The sequence below is a fragment of the Megascapheus bottae genome, chromosome 3, assembly GCF_031878675.1.
Source record: "Megascapheus bottae isolate mThoBot1 chromosome 3, mThoBot2.hap1, whole genome shotgun sequence".
Classification (NCBI taxonomy): domain Eukaryota; kingdom Metazoa; phylum Chordata; class Mammalia; order Rodentia; family Geomyidae; genus Megascapheus; species Megascapheus bottae.
In genome coordinates, this window is record NC_143511.1 from 88,960,173 (window position 1) to 88,976,833 (window position 16,661).

Below are 16,661 nucleotides of genomic sequence, written 5' to 3' on the forward strand. Positions count from 1 at the left end.
CCCAGAGACAGGAGAGAGACTCTCAGGTTTACAGTCCATTTCTCAGCACAAAACCACACCAGGATGCTAACTCCTCTGGCTTCATTACCTTCATGAGATTAATACGGCAGTGGAGCAAGTGAAATGGCTTGAAAACAAAGTCTGGTGTCAGCTCTTTGGGACAGATTGGGGGGGGGGGCGGGCAGGCCGGATTAAGCTCAGAGGGGTGGCTGCTGGGGTAGAGCAGGAGAGCCATTGAGGTAACCATCTGCTCATTCCCTCCACAGGGTTTCCAAGGCAAGACGGGACCCCCGGGTCCCCCAGGTGTGGTTGGCCCTCAGGTGAGACCTCACACCTCACGGGGTGGTGGTGGGGCAGACAGTCAGCATGGAGTGTGGTCTCCCAATTCTGAAGATGTGTGCCCCACATATGAACAGGCTTAAGTCCTACCGTGCTGGCCAGTGGTAGGAAAAACTCCCCCCACAGGAGACTCCGTAGAAGAGAAAGAGCATTCCACCTTCTACACTGGCTCCTGCCAGCGCCACGGCTCCAGCCCCTGCCATGGTAGACCAATAAGTGGACTGATGATGACTTTTAGGGCAACGCACAGGGCAGTGGTCACCCTGCCACTCGGAAACCACACACCTGATGTAGCAGGAACTAAGATTCTGACCCTCTCTCGCCATAGAAGTGAAGCTGAGCGAGGATGCATCGGCTTTTGTCCCTCCATCCTCCGTGGCTGACTCCCCGCCTCCCCAAAAAGGTTTTCATTCTATCTCAGAGAGGTGACTTCTGGGAGACGGTGCCTCACAACAGGCACAAGCAGTGGTAGTGTCTGCCCAGTTTGTCCAGAAAGCCACTTGAAACTGACTCACCATGCTGGATTTCCCCCTAGGGTCCCACGGGAGAAACGGGCCCGATGGGTGAGCGAGGCCATCCCGGGCCTCCTGGCCCCCCTGGTGAACAGGGCCTCCCTGGCGTTGCTGGGAAAGAAGGGACCAAGGTGAGTTTCTGGGAATTCTGGGCTCAGGCTGACCTTTCCCTACAGATCCTTTAGGGCTTTGTATTTTGTCTTGAGTGGGTAATTTCTCAAATAAATGCTTTTCATGCTTGTTCGCTGCCAAACCCACAAATTTAGCTGCACTTTTCCTTGATTGGAGCTGAGCTTTGGGCCGACCTACTGCGGGAATGAAGCCCGAAGAGAACAAAACTCGGGGATCAAAACCACCCCAGGCTCCTGCTCTCCGAGGGCTCCTTCTCCAGCTGCCCTGCCCCCAGAATCGCTGTATCTCCACACCCAGTACAAATTGAGCCGAAAGTGACTCTTTGAAAGCCTCTCGCCTTAGAAGGCTGAAAATAAATTCTAAAAGTGTTTCTGTTCTCACTCCTAGTACTGGTTCTCCAGCTGTTCCCCCCACCAGCCCCCCTCCAGGTCAGAAGGCCCTAACTTCCTACAAATGTCATAAAAATAGCTCCTCGCCTCACCTCTTAGTAAAAGCTTAGAAAACAAGCTCTGGGACCTTCCTATGACCATACATATATCAGAGCACTGAGAAACCCTGAGGAGACTCACACATCTGTGTACGTGCATATACTTGAATGCCGCACCTGTGTACACACATGCATAAATCTGTCCATACATACTTGAATAAATACATATGTACTTGGACATACATGCCACACGTGTGTACACGCATGCACAGAGCTTTCTGAGTTGGAAGGAGACTGAGGGTGTTTGATCTGCTGGTCTGGACAGATCTCTGTATTCCCTGTGGAATTCCCTGGAGAATTCTGGAAGACACCATAGCTTTAATGGCCCTCGGAGAGGGTACAGGCCAGGATGGTGCCTCTTCTCCGAAAGGCCCTTGGGCAGTGAGTCATTGCGGCGTGATTTCAGCCCTATTTATTTCCTTCATTTGGGCACAATCCTGAGATGACCTCCCAGCTCACAGTGCCCTGCCCAGGCCTCTGTGGGACTTCCGGGGCTAGACCTCCATGACTTTCCACGAAGGGCAGAGAGAGAGAGTCACCAGTCCCTTCCCCAGATCCACACACACTGGGGCCGCCTGGGGGAGAGGCTGCACAGGCACTCAGGTACCCACCAGGCCCTAGGTTTCCCCCCTCCCCCCACTAAACACTCATCACTAAACAAAGAAAACACAATGGTTCCTTTGAAGGCCAAGAGGCCCAGAGAAGCCCCAAGATAAGCTGATTCCCAGATGCAGGGGACAGGGCGTGGGAACTGGAAGCACTGTCTGGCTTCCAGCAGACACAGAGCCTTCAAAGCCACCCAGGGCAGGTCGAGGTTGGCAGTCAACGATTCCTGAACCTGCTCACCTCTGCTCTGTCTTTGTTTTCAGGGTGACCCGGGCCCCGCTGGCCTCCCTGGGAAAGATGGCCCTCCAGGATTGCGTGGCTTCCCTGGGGACCGTGGGCTCCCCGGTCCTGTGGTGAGTGAGGGACCTAGTGAGTGGGCAGGGAGGGCAGTGGGAGGGACCTGGCGGGTGGGCAGGGCAGTGTGTGGCCCCAGGGGGCTTGGGCCTGACCCACTTCTCCTCCCTTTGCAGGGAGCTCTGGGACTGAAAGGCAGCGAAGGCCCCCCGGGACCTCCCGGCCCTGCGGTGAGTCAAAGCCTTGCATCCTAGCCTCTACATCAGACCAACTCCACAGTCAAGACGGGCAGTCCTCCAGGCCTGGCAGACACCCAGCCGCCCCGTGTGGCCTGGAGGCCAGGGGGAGCCAGCGCTTGGTGGGATGGGGATAGGGATGTATACTTGAGCCTGTGTCCTAGGGACACTTTGTGTGAGCAGAGTGGGGGCAGAGGCAGATGGAAGAGCAACGCAGGGCTCAGGGACTCCAACGATGCACTCTAGGATGGGCCAGCTGTCCCATGCAGGCCAGGGCTGGAGCCCCAACCTCTGATGTCACTTGAACCGATTGGCCCCCATCCACCCTCAAGACCCCAGTGGTGAGAGGCTCAGAGTGTGGCCAAGCTGAGTGGGGGCCTAAGGAGATGCCCTCTATCCCCCCCACACACAGTAGGACTGCAGACTCCCCACTCACCTCTCATGCTGGCCGAAGTGGAGCTTCTGCCTTACAAACTAACTCTGCCGTCCAGAAGGGTGTGGTGGCTCCATTTGGAGCCAGGTTCAAGAGAGGCCCTCCAAACACATTCAGAAAATCTAACCCTTCTGTCAGTGGACGGCGGCCTGCTGCCCTGCACCAGCCAGGGGTGGGCTGTGCCGGCCTCCAGGAGAGGGCCTCCCCCACGAGAAACCTGCAGCATGGGGGAGTGGGGCAGAAAGGCTGTCCTGTGGGAGGTCAGACTCTAAAGGGAAGGGGAGCCCATGGAAGGCAGATGGTGAGGAGAGCATGTTCCCACACGTGGGGGCAGTGTGCACGGGAACGCTGGAGCTGTGGGAGGAGGCTGAGCAGGTGGATTGAGGCTGAGCAGGTGCATTGTGGGAGGAGGCTGAGCAGGTGGGTTGTGGGAGGAGGCTGAGCAGGTGGATTGTGGGAGGAGGCTGAGCAGGTGGGTTACGGGAGGATATGCCAGATGACATGGGGGCCTTCAATCCTAGAGCAAATAGTAGACATTTGCAGGGAGGCCTTAGGAGCCATGAGGGGTGTGGAGTGAACGATGTACTGGAGTCATGCCTTAGGAAACTGTTTTCACAAGCCTTTGAAGCAAAGTCTTTTCTTGCTACATCAGGGATCTCCAGGGGAAAGGGGTCCAGCCGGTGCTGCGGGCCCCATCGGAATTCCAGGGAGACCCGGACCCCAGGGGCCTCCAGGTCCAGCGGGAGAGAAGGGAGCTCCTGTAAGTACTGCTTTGGGCTGAAGAGCCCTCTCCAGAGGTAGGGTGCACCACATCCCATGGCCAGCCTCGGCCCTTCCCCCAGGGTGTCCCCTCTTGGGGTGGGAAGAGCTGGCGAAGTGGGGTCACCCTGAAGACAATGACGAGCCGTGGCTGGCCAAGGGGCCAAGGTCGTGGGCCTCTCAGCCCCCTGCACATTTTATGGTGTGCCTCTGTCCTGCCACGCTTTCAGCCACATGTGGACTGAGTGGATGGCCCCCTCTGCGGCCCCTCCCCCACAGCTGGTCTTAGAGGAGAGTAGATTGTTGGTTTGCCTCTTTCTTGTATAAGGGATTGAACCTATGTCCTCTCAAATGCCAGGCAAAAACACTACCCTTTCCAGCCTCACCCCCTGCCCTTTTGTTTGTATTCTACATGGAGATTTTGAGCTTAAGGCTGCTTCATGCTTGCTAGCACAGGGCTCTTGTGCTCTTGAGGTACATTCCCAGTCCCGGCTGCTTTAGTTTGTTTTTCAGACAGGGCCTCACACTTTTTCCTGGGCTGGCCTGGGTTGTAGTTCTTTTGCTACTATGTCCACAAGTAGGTGGACGTACCGGCATGAACCACCACAGCTGGCCCTGTATTTTTGGTCTGGAAATAGGATCTTGCTCACTTTGCCCATACTGGTCTCAAACTGGAGATGCTTCTGCCTTCTATGTAGCTGGGGTTACAGGCATGCGACACTACGCTCAGCTTACATTTGCCTTTTTGTTTGTTTAGTGTTTGTGCATTTATTGAAAGACCGGGGCCAAACCCAGGGTCCTCTCCATGACAGGCTCGTTCTCCACCTCTTGGCATACCCTAGCTCACAGGATGGGGCATGGAGGTGCCTTTGCTAATCTGAGAACAGAGCATACAGGAGAGAAGCACCCAGTAGAGAGTGCGTAGGAGCTGCTGGGCCAGAGAGCCACTGCCTGCTTGCTTCCTCTGTGAGTCCAAGTCTGCACCTCTGGGGGCAGGAAGAGCGGATCTGACATGCTTGAACCTTAGCTTTCATGCAGGGTCCATGCACTGCCGCCTTCCTAGGGCTCCAGCCCTGCCACATACTTTTGCCTTCTCCCACCTCCCCTGCAGTTAGTCAGCCCTGTAGACAGATTCCAGCTCAGCTTTCAGTGATGGCTCAGGATCAGAAGGGATCTGCCCAGAGGGCACCCCAGCCAGCTTGGGGTGCCCACCGAGTTGTGTTGAGTGAGGTGTGGTTTCCTCTGTCTTCTACTCCTGGGAGGCCCCAAGTAGAAAGAGCAGATTGCTCATTCCCATTTAAACCACACTGGACCATCTCTGCCATTAAGGATCTATCGACATGTTTTCAAAAGTCTGACGGTGCCTGCCGTCTCCAGTGAGCCTCAGGACATGCGCCCAGCTGTGCTCTCCACCAAAAAACAGAAGCCTTCTGGGCACCCAGCGCACACACGCCGAGCTCACACATTTGGCTGCTGAGAGTAAATGTGCAAGCTGACAGTTTGGGAGAGCCATGCTATCCAGCGATGAGCTCGCTGAACCTCCAGAGAGAAGGGGTGGTCAGGAAAAGGCCGGAGCAGAACCCCCTGTGGGACCTCAAAGCCCCAGGCCTAGCCTGGCCATTTTCTGGCTTAAGAGAGCAGACCTCTGTACCAACAGGAACGGGAGGTGAGGCGCAGAGCCCGAGGGGTGATCAGGAAGGCCGGGAGGGGTTAGGGAAGCCAGCCATCGCCCGTGTTGCTCAGTGCCCAACCTCAAATGCACACGTTCTCGTTTGTGCCTTCTTCTCCCCATTGCACAGCACCCACTTTCTTGTACCATTGGAAGAGAGGGGTTCTTGGCTGGGGTGAGAAAATTTACGTGTCCCACAGGGTGATTGTGAGGTTTAAATGAAGGTAGGTGGATAAAAGAGAACGCCATACAGGACTCAGGAAGGAAGGAGGAAGTGTCTATTCCGAAATGCACACGCCTGACCATGCATGGTGGAGACACGTGGCTGAGGGGGCTGCAGCAGCTTGCCCCCCACTTATGTAGGGAAGGAGCTGGGAGAAGGTGGGCCCAACGTGGCCAGGTGAGAGGAGGTGTGGCCACCCTGGAGGTGGATGTGACCTCAGAGCCTAGGACCCTGCCACAGTCTGGTGGAGTGATGGGGAGTGGGCCAGGATGTGACCTCAGGGAAAGGGGAGGTCTCCAGAGCCACCTTCTGGGGCAGATCTTACATCCAGCCTTTTAATAATTACAAAGCAGGGCGCAGATTCTCTCTGGCTACTTCCTGCTGATGGAGGCTGCCACGTTAGGAGTCAGAGGCAGAGATGTGGTCCCCTCTGGGTGAAGGCAGCAGTTGTCCTTGGCCGTGGAGTCCTTGGATGAAGTCTGGAGGAAGTCTCATCAGGCAGGGCCTGTCATTGTCAAGGACTGACCAACAAATACTTGTCAGAGTCACTCTCTGGGGGTCTGGCTGGGAGGACAGGCCTCTGAGTACCCAGCTCCCTCCTGCCCCCTCCCTGGGGCGCTGGGCTGGCGGTGGGGTGACCGCATGTTCACCTGCGATCTTCTGTCCTCTCCAGGGCGAGAAAGGCCCACAAGGCCCGGCTGGCCGCGATGGCCTCCAAGGCCCTGTGGGGCTTCCTGGTCCAGCTGGCCCTGTGGGTCCCCCGGGAGAAGACGGAGACAAGGTAAGGAGAGGATGGAGTGATAGGGTGAGCGTGAGGGGCGAGGGGGCCCAGCCCCCTGACACGGCAGCCCTGTGCACCTCCGTCCTGGAGCCATCGGTTGCACTGCGGTAGCCTGCCGGCAGCAGTCCACACTCGCAGGTGCGGGCCAGGGCCTGGCCCCCACTCTCCTCCCGAAGGGGTTTGTTGGTGCCTAGGACTGTGTCATTAGTGGCCGGAGCAGAGGGTAAAAAGCTCCCTGCTCTCCTCCGAATCACTACAAATTTGGAGTCTGGATTAATGAGGTTTTGCTCGATATCTGTTTTTCAATGTCTCCCCTGAATTATCAAGACTCCATTTCATTAAATGTGTGCTTTCTAATCTGAAGCTAATTACCAAGGAGCTTGTACTTTAGACTTCATCTAGTGAAGACATTTACACTTAGCTCTTTGGCTTAACTTTCCATTTATGACAACTCTCTGGTGACATTTCTGACTTTGTCACGTCTGCCTAGAGGACACCTCACATATAGGGGTGGGAGGCAGCCCGGGCCTAGACAGAAGCCAGAAGATTCTCCTGCCTTCTTGAGAACTCTGGAATGGAGGCGCCTCTCACCGAATGCTGTTCACACTCCAGTCTGAAAGAGAAGCAAATGTCCAGAGACTCCCACGTCTCTGCATCTGCTGTCACTCTGGACAGTTCCAGGCCCAGTTCCCCAGCCCTTGGACAGAAGGGACACCCCACTGATAGAGCAAGTGTTTCTCTCCCAAAGTCACGTGACTGCTGCAGAGAGGACTCCACTTAGTCTCCAGAAACAATGAATCGTGGAAGAAGAGTAAGATGCATGAGCTTTCTAATTCTTACTTTCTTGTTTGTTCCCTAGGGAGAGATCGGGGAGCCGGGGCAAAAAGGAAGCAAAGGGGACAAGGGCGAGCAGGTAAGAGCCATGTGGTGGGCGTGGACAGGTGTGGTCCTGGCTCGCTGGCTCACTCAGTGCTGCCACACTGGCATGCAGCCCACAGGGACACACTGCCTGTGTGTGTGACCATGCGAGTGGATCCATGTATTTTGTGAAAGTGTAGACTGTTGCGATGTTAGAAACTACTTTCAAAGGAGTGATGGGAAAGTAATGGAAAGGTGAACTTGATCAGGATATGCATATATGGAAATAACACCGCTTAATCTCTTTGTATGGCTAATATAGGAGAATACAGATGAGCCGTAGGGAGGTAGAACAGACTGGAGGTAGATGCCAGCAGGCGGGGGGACAAATGGAGAGGGCAAAGGAAGGTGAATGTGGTGGGAGCTCTTTCCAATGAAGCCTTGAAATTGTCTTAAGGGGGAGAGGGGATGGAGCAGAGAGATGGAGGGCTGAGTCTGGTCAGGGTACATTGTATATAAGGAAATGGTGCCGCGAACACCCCTCCCCCACACTCACTGCCACCCTGTGTGCCAATAGCACATGCCAACAAAAGTTCTAAAAGGTAAAAAGCGGGCAGGCTGTGTTCACTCCCGGGTCTGTGGCCAGGCCAGCCCCTGCCCCGGCTGCTTTGCTCTCCAGTGCTAAGCAGGGCAGGAGGCCCAGTTCCCCCAGTGGATGATTCCTCTCCAGGATTACCGGCGGGTTCTTACCAAAGCCCTCCCCCCTGCCCATGAGCCCCTCTCATGGCTGTCAGCCCTCTTGCTCGAGTAGATATCATCAGCTCCTGTGCCCACTTGAGGCTTTCTGAGGACAGGGGCTCTGTTCCCCGTTTGCCCTCCTGCCCCCTTGTCCCTGTCTTAGGGTGACATGCATTGGAGGACAGCATAGGGGCTGGGGTGGGATGCCCTGTCTGGGATTCAGGAAGCAACCTGTACCTCTGTTTGCTCCCCACAGGGTCCCCCTGGGCCTACAGGGCCTCAGGGCCCCATTGGACAGCCAGGGCCCTCGGTGAGTACCTGTGACTAGCCGCTCCATCGAGACCCTGCCCGGCTGCTGTGTGGCCCCATCTCACTCGTGTTTCCACAGGGAGCCGATGGTGAGCCTGGCCCGCGTGGCCAGCAAGGCCTCTTCGGGCAGAAGGGAGATGAAGGTTCCAGAGGCTTCCCCGGGCCACCAGGACCAGTGGGTCTGCAGGTAACTGCAGGGCTCCCCCGTCCCCCAGGCTGTGACAGTGCCTCCCAGGTCTCACTGGGCCCTCTGCCTCTCCTGTCTTTAAGAATTTGGGGAAACTGAGGCTCAGTGGCAGGGGTTGGAAGTAGCACCAGTGTCCAGGACTCCAGATACACTGCACATCCCAGTGGAAACCTGAGAAGTGCTCATCAGTAGTCAGAAGAGGAAATCCGAGTCGTACCCCACGCCCCCTCCTCCCTCTCCTTCGCTGCCCCTGTACTCCTCTGCGTCTTCCTCCTTCCTCTGATCCGGAGCTGGGATCAGCTTAGGCTTCCTGTAGTTGCTGGGATGACACACAAGCACCACTGTAGCCAGCTCCCCTCTGTTTAGAGGGAGTCTCTTGGGCTTTTCTTCCTGGACTGGCCTTGAACAGTCGTCCTCCCCTTCTCAACCTCCCAGGCAGCTAGGATCCAGGCAGGAGCCCCTGATGCCCGGCTTACCCAAGGCTGGCAGCATTTGGTATTCTGAGGCACCCGGGTGCACAGGTTGTTTGGCATTTGCAAAATGCAAATCAGGCCTATCATGGGCCATAGAGAGGGAGTCTGCACCCAGCTTTTGTTTCCCATTATGGATGCTGAATGTCATTAAATACTCCGCTTTTGTTTAGGAAAACACAGCTTTTAGTTACTGTGTAGTATTTCAGCACGTGGTGGGGACATAACTTACCCAGACGGACCCCTGCTGCCGGCTCATTAGGCTTATTGTTTGATGAGATGCTGCCATAAGTGCAGGTGCCCATAAATCTTGGCACCCTCCTCCTCTGATCGTTTCCTCGGGAAGCGCAGAGCCCTGGCACCGTGCACAGCCTTACACGGTTGTAGACTGGTGGCAGCACCCCACAGGCTGGTGCGGAGTGAAGATTGTGGGGGGAGCCACACCTCATCCTCTAACCTCTGTGTTCCCTGTGCTCAGGGCTTGCCAGGGCCTCCCGGAGAGAAGGGTGAGACGGGAGACGTGGGCCAGATGGTAAGTGTGGCCTGGCCACCTTGTCCAGGTGCCTGAGTATCAACACGCTGGGGGAGTTGTTTGTATTTTGTGTGGACTGAATGCCCTTTCCTCTCCCAGGGTCCTCCCGGTCCCCCTGGCCCCCGAGGGCCGTCCGGAGCACCGGGCGCAGATGGGCCTCAGGGCCCCCCCGGCGGCGTGGGAAACCCCGGCGCCGTGGGAGAGAAGGTGATGGTCATTGATTGTTACAGAGGCAACTTGGAGGCAGTGTGAGGGTTGAGGGGTGTGTGTGTGTGTGTGTGTGTGTGTGTGTGTGTGTGCGCGTGCACGTGCGTGTGTGCACTCTCGTCTATACTCGCTTGTGCCTGCAGAGACTTCCAAGGAGACGGGGCTGGGCTGCTCCTGTAAATGTATTTCTGAACTTAGATGTTGACCTGGCATTGGGAATTTGGGCATGTTTATTTGTAACAGCCTTTCGCAGAAGTTCTGAATGATGCCTCGCCCCCTAGCCAGCCTCCACCAGTGTCCCCAACGCCTCCAGGAGGCTTGGCTAGCTGTCCCCACCCCCCACGATTCGAGGCTGCTGCCCTCCGGCTCCCCTGCGGCCCAGGTCCTCCTTCCTGGTGGCCTGGCCCCAATCAGGGGCTCCTGATTGGTTTCTGGGCCCCTCAGGCAGTGAGTGGACAGGATGAGCCCATGTGTGCACACGTGTGGGTGTGTGAACGCGTGTGTGGACATATACATCTTGGTGTGTGTGCGCGTGTGAACGCACATGTGCATGTCCGCGTTTGTGGTCATGCACATGTGTGTGGGGAGCACAGGCTCACACTGGTGCATGTGAGTCCACTTCGGAGCCTTGTGCATGTGTGTGTTTATGGCATGTACGTGTGTACCTATGTGTGTGAGTACCCACGTGTGTGCCGGTATGGCCTGTGTGTCCAGCTCTGCACATTGCTCATGAGGTTGCACTCGTGCCTTCAAGAACCCAGACTTGGTCTAGGAGTCACAACCTGTGTGGCTGTCTTCTGGCCGCTGTGTCCAGAACTTTCTGCTGCAGCAGGTCATGGGCTTGGCTCAGTTGTGATAGGAGATGGAGAGAAGCACACCATAGGGCAGAGGCCCAGCGTCACCCCCAGGGGGCGCCACCTTCCCCCTGCCCCACCCCATGCAGGCCCCCCAGTCACTATTACACCCCACAGACCCACAGACCCTTACTGTCCACCCGAAGGCCGACTCTTGCCTTTGTCCTGCTGGCTGTGTCGTCACAGCATGGCCTAGCTCTCCGAGGCCCCGGCACCTGTTTGGGGTGGCCTTCGCCGGCTCTGTCCCTTGCGAGCCCACCCCCACTGTCCTGTGCTGGAGGAGCCCTCACCCAGGCTGCCCTCCTCACAGGCCCCCCCGCAGTCCCGGGAGACACCTGGGGATAGTCGCCCCATCCACACCACCTGTGCGTCTCCAGGGCCTGATGGCAGACAGGACACGGCATGTGCTGGCCGCTGGACCTGCTGCCCTCATGGCCACGCCTTGTCTCCACAGGGGGAGCCCGGTGAAGCAGGCGATCCTGGTCTCCCCGGTGAAGGAGGCCCCCCGGTGAGTGTGCCTGGCCGTGTGTGGGCCCTGCACAGGACTGGAAGCCCCAGCCTGCTCCCTTTTCCCTCTCGTGCAATGGGAACCAGCGCCGGGTGCCAGGGGCTCACACCTATGAGTCCTAGTTACTCAGGAGGCTGAGCTTTGAGGGTTGCAGTTTAAAGCTAGCCCGGGCAGGGGAGTCCATGAGACTCTTATCTACAATTAGCCACCAAAAACCTGGAAGTGGAGCTGTGATCCAAGTGGTAGACCCCCATCCTGGAGCACACAAGCTGAAGGACAGCCCCCACGCCCCGAGTTCAAGCCCCAGGAATGGAGCAACAAGAATCACAGCCCCTCTGTGCCCACCAGTGCCTTAGAATTACAGTAATCATGAACAGGGCCTGCGGGGGGGGGGGGGGCTAGGGCTGTGCATCTGCCCAGCGTAGACCTCAGCCGGGCACTGGAGCCCGGCAGCGCTCCTAGATCCTGCACTGGGGGGCAGCTAGGGTTGGGATGAGAGTGGCTGGCCGCGTGGCTCCAGCCCCTATGGGCCTTGTGAGGGCTAGGGAAGGGCTCCCACCTCAGGCCAGGGCAGGCCTCGCACCAGCAAGAGACCCGGATCCTGACCGCTCTTCTCTTCCAGGGACCCAAAGGAGAAAGGGGGGAGAAGGGCGAGGCCGGCCCCTCTGGTGCTGCTGGACCCCCTGGACCCAAAGGCCCCCCGGGAGATGACGGGCCCAAAGGCAGCCCTGTGAGTGGTCCGGGTGCTGTGGGCACCTGTGCGGTGGGAGGGTTGGGGCGGCACTCACCAGCAGGGTGCCCCAGAAAAGAAGCGCATGACAGCTGTGGTCTTGGGAGGTTTGTCTCGGTGTTTCACACCAGCTTCTGGACCAAACTGGTAGAGATGACGAGGGGAGCCATGGAGTGAGCCCTGTAGAGGGCGCCCTGTGGACGCAGCCGTCCTGGCCCATGCGAGTGGCCGCGGGTCTTGGGTGGCTCCTTCCTTGGCCTGCCCTGGTTTCATAACGGGACAGTTTGGCAGCGGCCTCATCCAGGCTCTGGCCTTAGCTCAGGTCTGCAGGTGCCCTCATCCATCTGGTGAGCGGCAGGCTGCTGACCACTGCCTGCCCTCTGGGTGGGTTCTGCCCACGGATACTGCATGACAGGATCACCTGGCTTCAGTGCCAAGGCACTGACCTTGCCCTAGATCCTGGGACCTGGGCAGTGATGGGGGTGGTGGTGGGGGCCGAGTGTGGTCAGGCTGCTGACTGCCTAACTCTGCCCTTCTCCCCTTTTCAGGGCCCAGTGGGTTTTCCTGGAGACCCCGGTCCCCCGGGGGAGCCTGGACCTGCGGTGAGTATCCGCGGGCCTGCATAGTGCAGCTCCCTCCGCTAGCCCCCACCTCCCTTCTCCCCACTGGTCTCTTTCTGGGGAGTCCTCTTCTGGACCCAGTCTTCTTCATGTCCTGAGAAGGAACGCACCCTGCTATGGAAGCACCCCGAGCTAGTACCAAGATGCTCTGGGTGGACTGTGGCTGGGGTGGGCCTAGATCTCAGGGTGCCATCGAGGCAGCAAGAGGAATTTGTTCTGTTCCCACAGGGTCAAGATGGCCCCCCTGGTGACAAAGGTGATGATGGTGAGGCGGGACAGACGGTGAGTCCAACATCCGGCAGGCCCTGGCACAGGGCGTCCCTGAATTCTGGGCCCTTTGTTTCCTGAGAAACCTAGCACCGCTCCCTGCAGCAGGCCTGGGGAGCCCCTGCCCACCGCAGCCTTTGGGAGGTGCCAGGACAGACATGTTTGCTTCTTCTTTGCTCCCATTGGCTGCCTCTACCTGTGCTGACAATGTCACATGGCCCCTGAAGGATGCTATCATTTCTGGGTGGGAAAAAAAAAAGGTTCCCTACCCCTGCCTCACTGTGTGGGCCTCGGGAATGACACCCAGCAGGGATTCTGAGCGTGGCCTGGGGCTCCGTATGCTCCCCCCCCCAGGAGGGAGCCATGGCCATCTGACAGTGTTAGTACCAGGCTGGCCAAGAAGAGTGCAGAGCCTCTGTGGGCACTTCTCACGTGGGCGGGCGTCAGCCCTGTGCCTAAGGCCGCTGTAGGCGTTGAGCCTCGCCCCTGACTGTGAGCTGGTCTCTCGGGGTGGGACTGACCCCCACGGGCCTCTAGGTAGGACTTCATTTAGAAAGGACCCGGGCCTCCCAGTTCCTCATCCCCGGGGCTTCCATGCCGCAGCCCATGCTTCTTTGGTATAACTCTTGGGAAATGAGTGTGTCTGGGTCTGCTGTTTGCTTCTGTGATAAAATGCTACTGGTCAGGGAAAATAAAACCAGTATGAGCTCACTGGGCTCAGGATGCTGGGGCCTGGGGAGCAGATGGTGGAGGGATGGGGCTCGGTGGGGCCTTGCCTGGATTCTAACAAGGCAGCACATGACAAGAGGACAAGCAAGGAAAGAGAGAGAGAAAGGGGGAGAAGGGCTCCTGAGTGCAGTGGTGTAGCCGGGCCTCACATGGGACTTGCTGGGCTCCTGGCTGTCCTGGGGGAGGGGCATGAGTGTTCTTGGCGCCCCACCCAACAGACCCTGATCCCTAACTTCCCGTTCTTTCTCTACATCAGGGCTCCCCGGGCCCGACTGGTGAGCCTGGTCCCTCGGGGCCCCCAGGAAAGCGGGTGAGTTGTTCCTGAAGCTGGTCCCCAGGGCAGCTGCACTGCTGGATTCCCCCGCCCCACCCTCCGCTGGGCTCCGGTGTCCATCACAACACAGGGGAGGGCTGTGGTATCCAGAGTGTCTGCCGGTTCCCAGATCTCAGCCCTGGGCTGGGTTGACAGGCATCCGCTGATATGCCTGTACCCCATCGGGGGAGAAAAACACCTGCCTGGCTGGGAACCATCTTCTCCCTGGACCAGACCCCTGAGCTGTCACAGGAGGGCCCAGGCATCTTTAGGTCCCATGGACACTTGCTGGGGCTGATTCCAGCCAGGAGAGGGCCTCGGGTCCTCAGGGTGGCCAGGGCGCCCCCCAGATCTGTCTGGAGGTCTGGCCTGTGACAAGTCCTTCTGCCCCTAAACCTGCTCTGGAGCCCAGGCCTTGTGGCCACACGTAAGCTCAAGTTGGCTCATTCCTTCCTTGTTGGCTTGTTCTAGGGTCCCCCAGGCCCTGCAGGCCCTGAAGGCAGACAGGGAGAGAAAGGAGCCAAGGTAAGTTGTTTCTGGACTAGCAGGGACCACACTGGAGCCTTTGTGAGGACAGGGCTGGGGTGGTGGAGACTCTTGAGGATAGGAGCTGCGACCGTCAAAGGAAGCTGGGAAGGCAGTGCAAAACCTGCTCTGAGGCCGTGGGTGGCAGCCATTACCTGGACTGTCGGTGTGAGACCTGCCAGAGAGACCCAGGGGCATTCTGGGGGGCCTAGAGTGGCACCATTTGCCTCTCTGGAGGCCCCGTGTTATGGCGTGAGGGAGCGCTGGGTGCTGTGCGGCTCCAGGGCTTTGAGCAGGGGGCCTGGAGTATCCCAGAGCCCCCGCTGATCCTGACCCACTCTCGGCAGGGAGAAGCAGGCTTGGAAGGCCCTCCTGGGAAGACTGGCCCCATTGGCCCCCAGGGGGCTCCTGGGAAGCCGGGGCCTGATGGCCTGCGAGGGATCCCTGGCCCTGTGGTAAGTGTGCTGGACACGCCTGGTGGGGTGGGGAGGCTGCTGGCACGAGGCAGGGTTCACACCTGGGGTCTCTTGTGTTTCAGGGTGAACAAGGTCTTCCAGGATCCCCAGGTCCAGATGGTCCGCCTGGTCCCATGGTAAGAAATGTCCTCTTATAGCACAAAAGGTGAGGGGTGCCGTCTCATAAACGAGGGGTCACCAAGGGTGAGCGATGCTGTCCCAAGACAAGGTAGCACCAAGGGTAAGGGTGCTTTCCCAAGACAAGGTAGCAGTGAGGTAAGGGTTACTGTGCTGCGATGAATGAGCACTGAGGTGAAGGGTGCTGCCCCAGAGACCCCAGGACAAAGATTCTGATCCCTCTGCCTCCTGCACAGGGACCCCCAGGACTCCCTGGCCTCAAAGGAGATTCTGGTCCCAAAGGTGAAAAGGTAAGCCGGAACTTGGTGGGGATTGCCGGGGACTCTGTGCTAGAGCTAATAAACACAGTAGATCGGAAGGGACACACCACCAGACTGCCCCAGGCTGTGATGGGACAGGGACATGCTGCCATGACGCTGGGATGTGGTCCTACCTCACCGCCCCTGGACCCCCATGGAGCTGGTACCTTCCAGCCTGGCCCAGGTCCTGCCCAAAGCCAGCCCAGCCTCCGGGAGCAGGTGCCTCCTCCCGACACTGTCCCTGCTTCTCCAGGATGCCAGGCACTGCGGCCAGGCAGTTTTCACTAGTGGAGGGAGACTTCATTTTACTTGCATTGATTTATTGACAACTGTAAAACAGAGCCACAAGTCAAACTGTCGTACCTAGAGAAGGCAAAGGGGACCACCTCTTGTCTCTGACATCTCTCGCCTGCAGGCTCTCGAGTCTCAGTGTCATAGAAGCTGGAGGAGGCCTTCCTGACCTTTCTGTGGGCTCATCCAAAACAAAATAGATGTCATTCATGTTCCTTTTGTTCCTTTAATTCTGGGTGGGCAGGCAGTACTGGAGTTTGAACTCAGAGCCTGCATACCTCTCACCCTTTTGGCTTTAGTTTGTTTTTCAGATGGGGCCTTGTGATTTTGATTTTGCCTGATCTGGCCTCTGACCACACGAGGTCCCCTTCCCCATTCCTCCCACCCAGCTGGGATCACCTGCTATGTTTGCATGCCATTGCACCTGGCCTGCTTGTGGAGATGGGGGTCTCCTCGCTTTCCTTTTTTGCCTGAGCTAGCCTTGAACAATGACTCTCCTGTCTCCACTTCCCAAGTAGCTGGGGTGACAGACACAGGCCAGCATTTCCCTTTTGAAAGACATACAAATGAGTATCTTTAGGACTCTGTCACTTCCTTCCTGAAAATCCGGGGAGCGTGTCAAGTAGAGTGACCCACACTGCTGCTTAGTCTCTGGGTCTGGAACCACCTGGGACCCTGGACTTGGTCCTAAGCAGCAAGTAGCCACCATGACTGTCTTTCACCTGGCCTGCCTTTTCAAGATGATCCGGCAGGGTCCCTGCGGGGCTCCTGGCTGTGGGGCATGGACGGGTCACAGGGGGTACAAATGCCCCTCACATCTTCCTTTCCCTCTAGGGTCATCCAGGCTTGATTGGACTCATCGGACCTCCAGGGGAGCAGGGTGAAAAGGGCGACCGTGGGCTCCCTGGCCCCCAGGGTTCATCTGGGCCCAAGGGAGAGCAGGTGAGTGTGGGGGCAGCCATGGCTGAGCACAGGGAGACGTGCTCCGGGGAACTAGGCCCCTGCTGTGTCATGGGACAGCTGGGGGCTGTCCAGCTAGCTGGTGAGACCATATCCCAGTGGGTAGTCGTGGTGGCCTTTGGAGCTAGAGGGAGTCGGGATCAGACCTTCCTGCCTGTCCACATGTATGTATTTGTGATGTCCAGGAGGTCACTGGAGGC

General features: G+C 57.9%; 1 protein-coding gene across 2 annotated transcripts in view; it reads left to right on the forward strand.

Moving 5' to 3' along the window:
• Col5a1 (collagen type V alpha 1 chain) overlaps window positions 1-16,661 on the forward strand; it is a 127,559-nt gene that overhangs the window by 95,078 nt on the left and 15,820 nt on the right. For both annotated transcript variants that reach the window (XM_090330902.1, XM_090330903.1), the window contains exons 38-58: window positions 267-320; window positions 875-982; window positions 2,340-2,429; window positions 2,547-2,600; window positions 3,692-3,799; window positions 6,364-6,471; window positions 7,331-7,384; window positions 8,324-8,377; window positions 8,456-8,563; window positions 9,512-9,565; window positions 9,665-9,772; window positions 11,081-11,134; window positions 11,757-11,864; window positions 12,413-12,466; window positions 12,713-12,766; window positions 13,737-13,790; window positions 14,265-14,318; window positions 14,666-14,773; window positions 14,857-14,910; window positions 15,148-15,201; window positions 16,336-16,443. In XM_090330902.1, coding sequence (XP_090187028.1) covers window positions 267-320; window positions 875-982; window positions 2,340-2,429; window positions 2,547-2,600; window positions 3,692-3,799; window positions 6,364-6,471; window positions 7,331-7,384; window positions 8,324-8,377; window positions 8,456-8,563; window positions 9,512-9,565; window positions 9,665-9,772; window positions 11,081-11,134; window positions 11,757-11,864; window positions 12,413-12,466; window positions 12,713-12,766; window positions 13,737-13,790; window positions 14,265-14,318; window positions 14,666-14,773; window positions 14,857-14,910; window positions 15,148-15,201; window positions 16,336-16,443 — 1,602 coding nt within the window. The remainder of the gene's footprint in view (window positions 1-266; window positions 321-874; window positions 983-2,339; window positions 2,430-2,546; window positions 2,601-3,691; window positions 3,800-6,363; window positions 6,472-7,330; window positions 7,385-8,323; window positions 8,378-8,455; window positions 8,564-9,511; window positions 9,566-9,664; window positions 9,773-11,080; window positions 11,135-11,756; window positions 11,865-12,412; window positions 12,467-12,712; window positions 12,767-13,736; window positions 13,791-14,264; window positions 14,319-14,665; window positions 14,774-14,856; window positions 14,911-15,147; window positions 15,202-16,335; window positions 16,444-16,661) is intronic.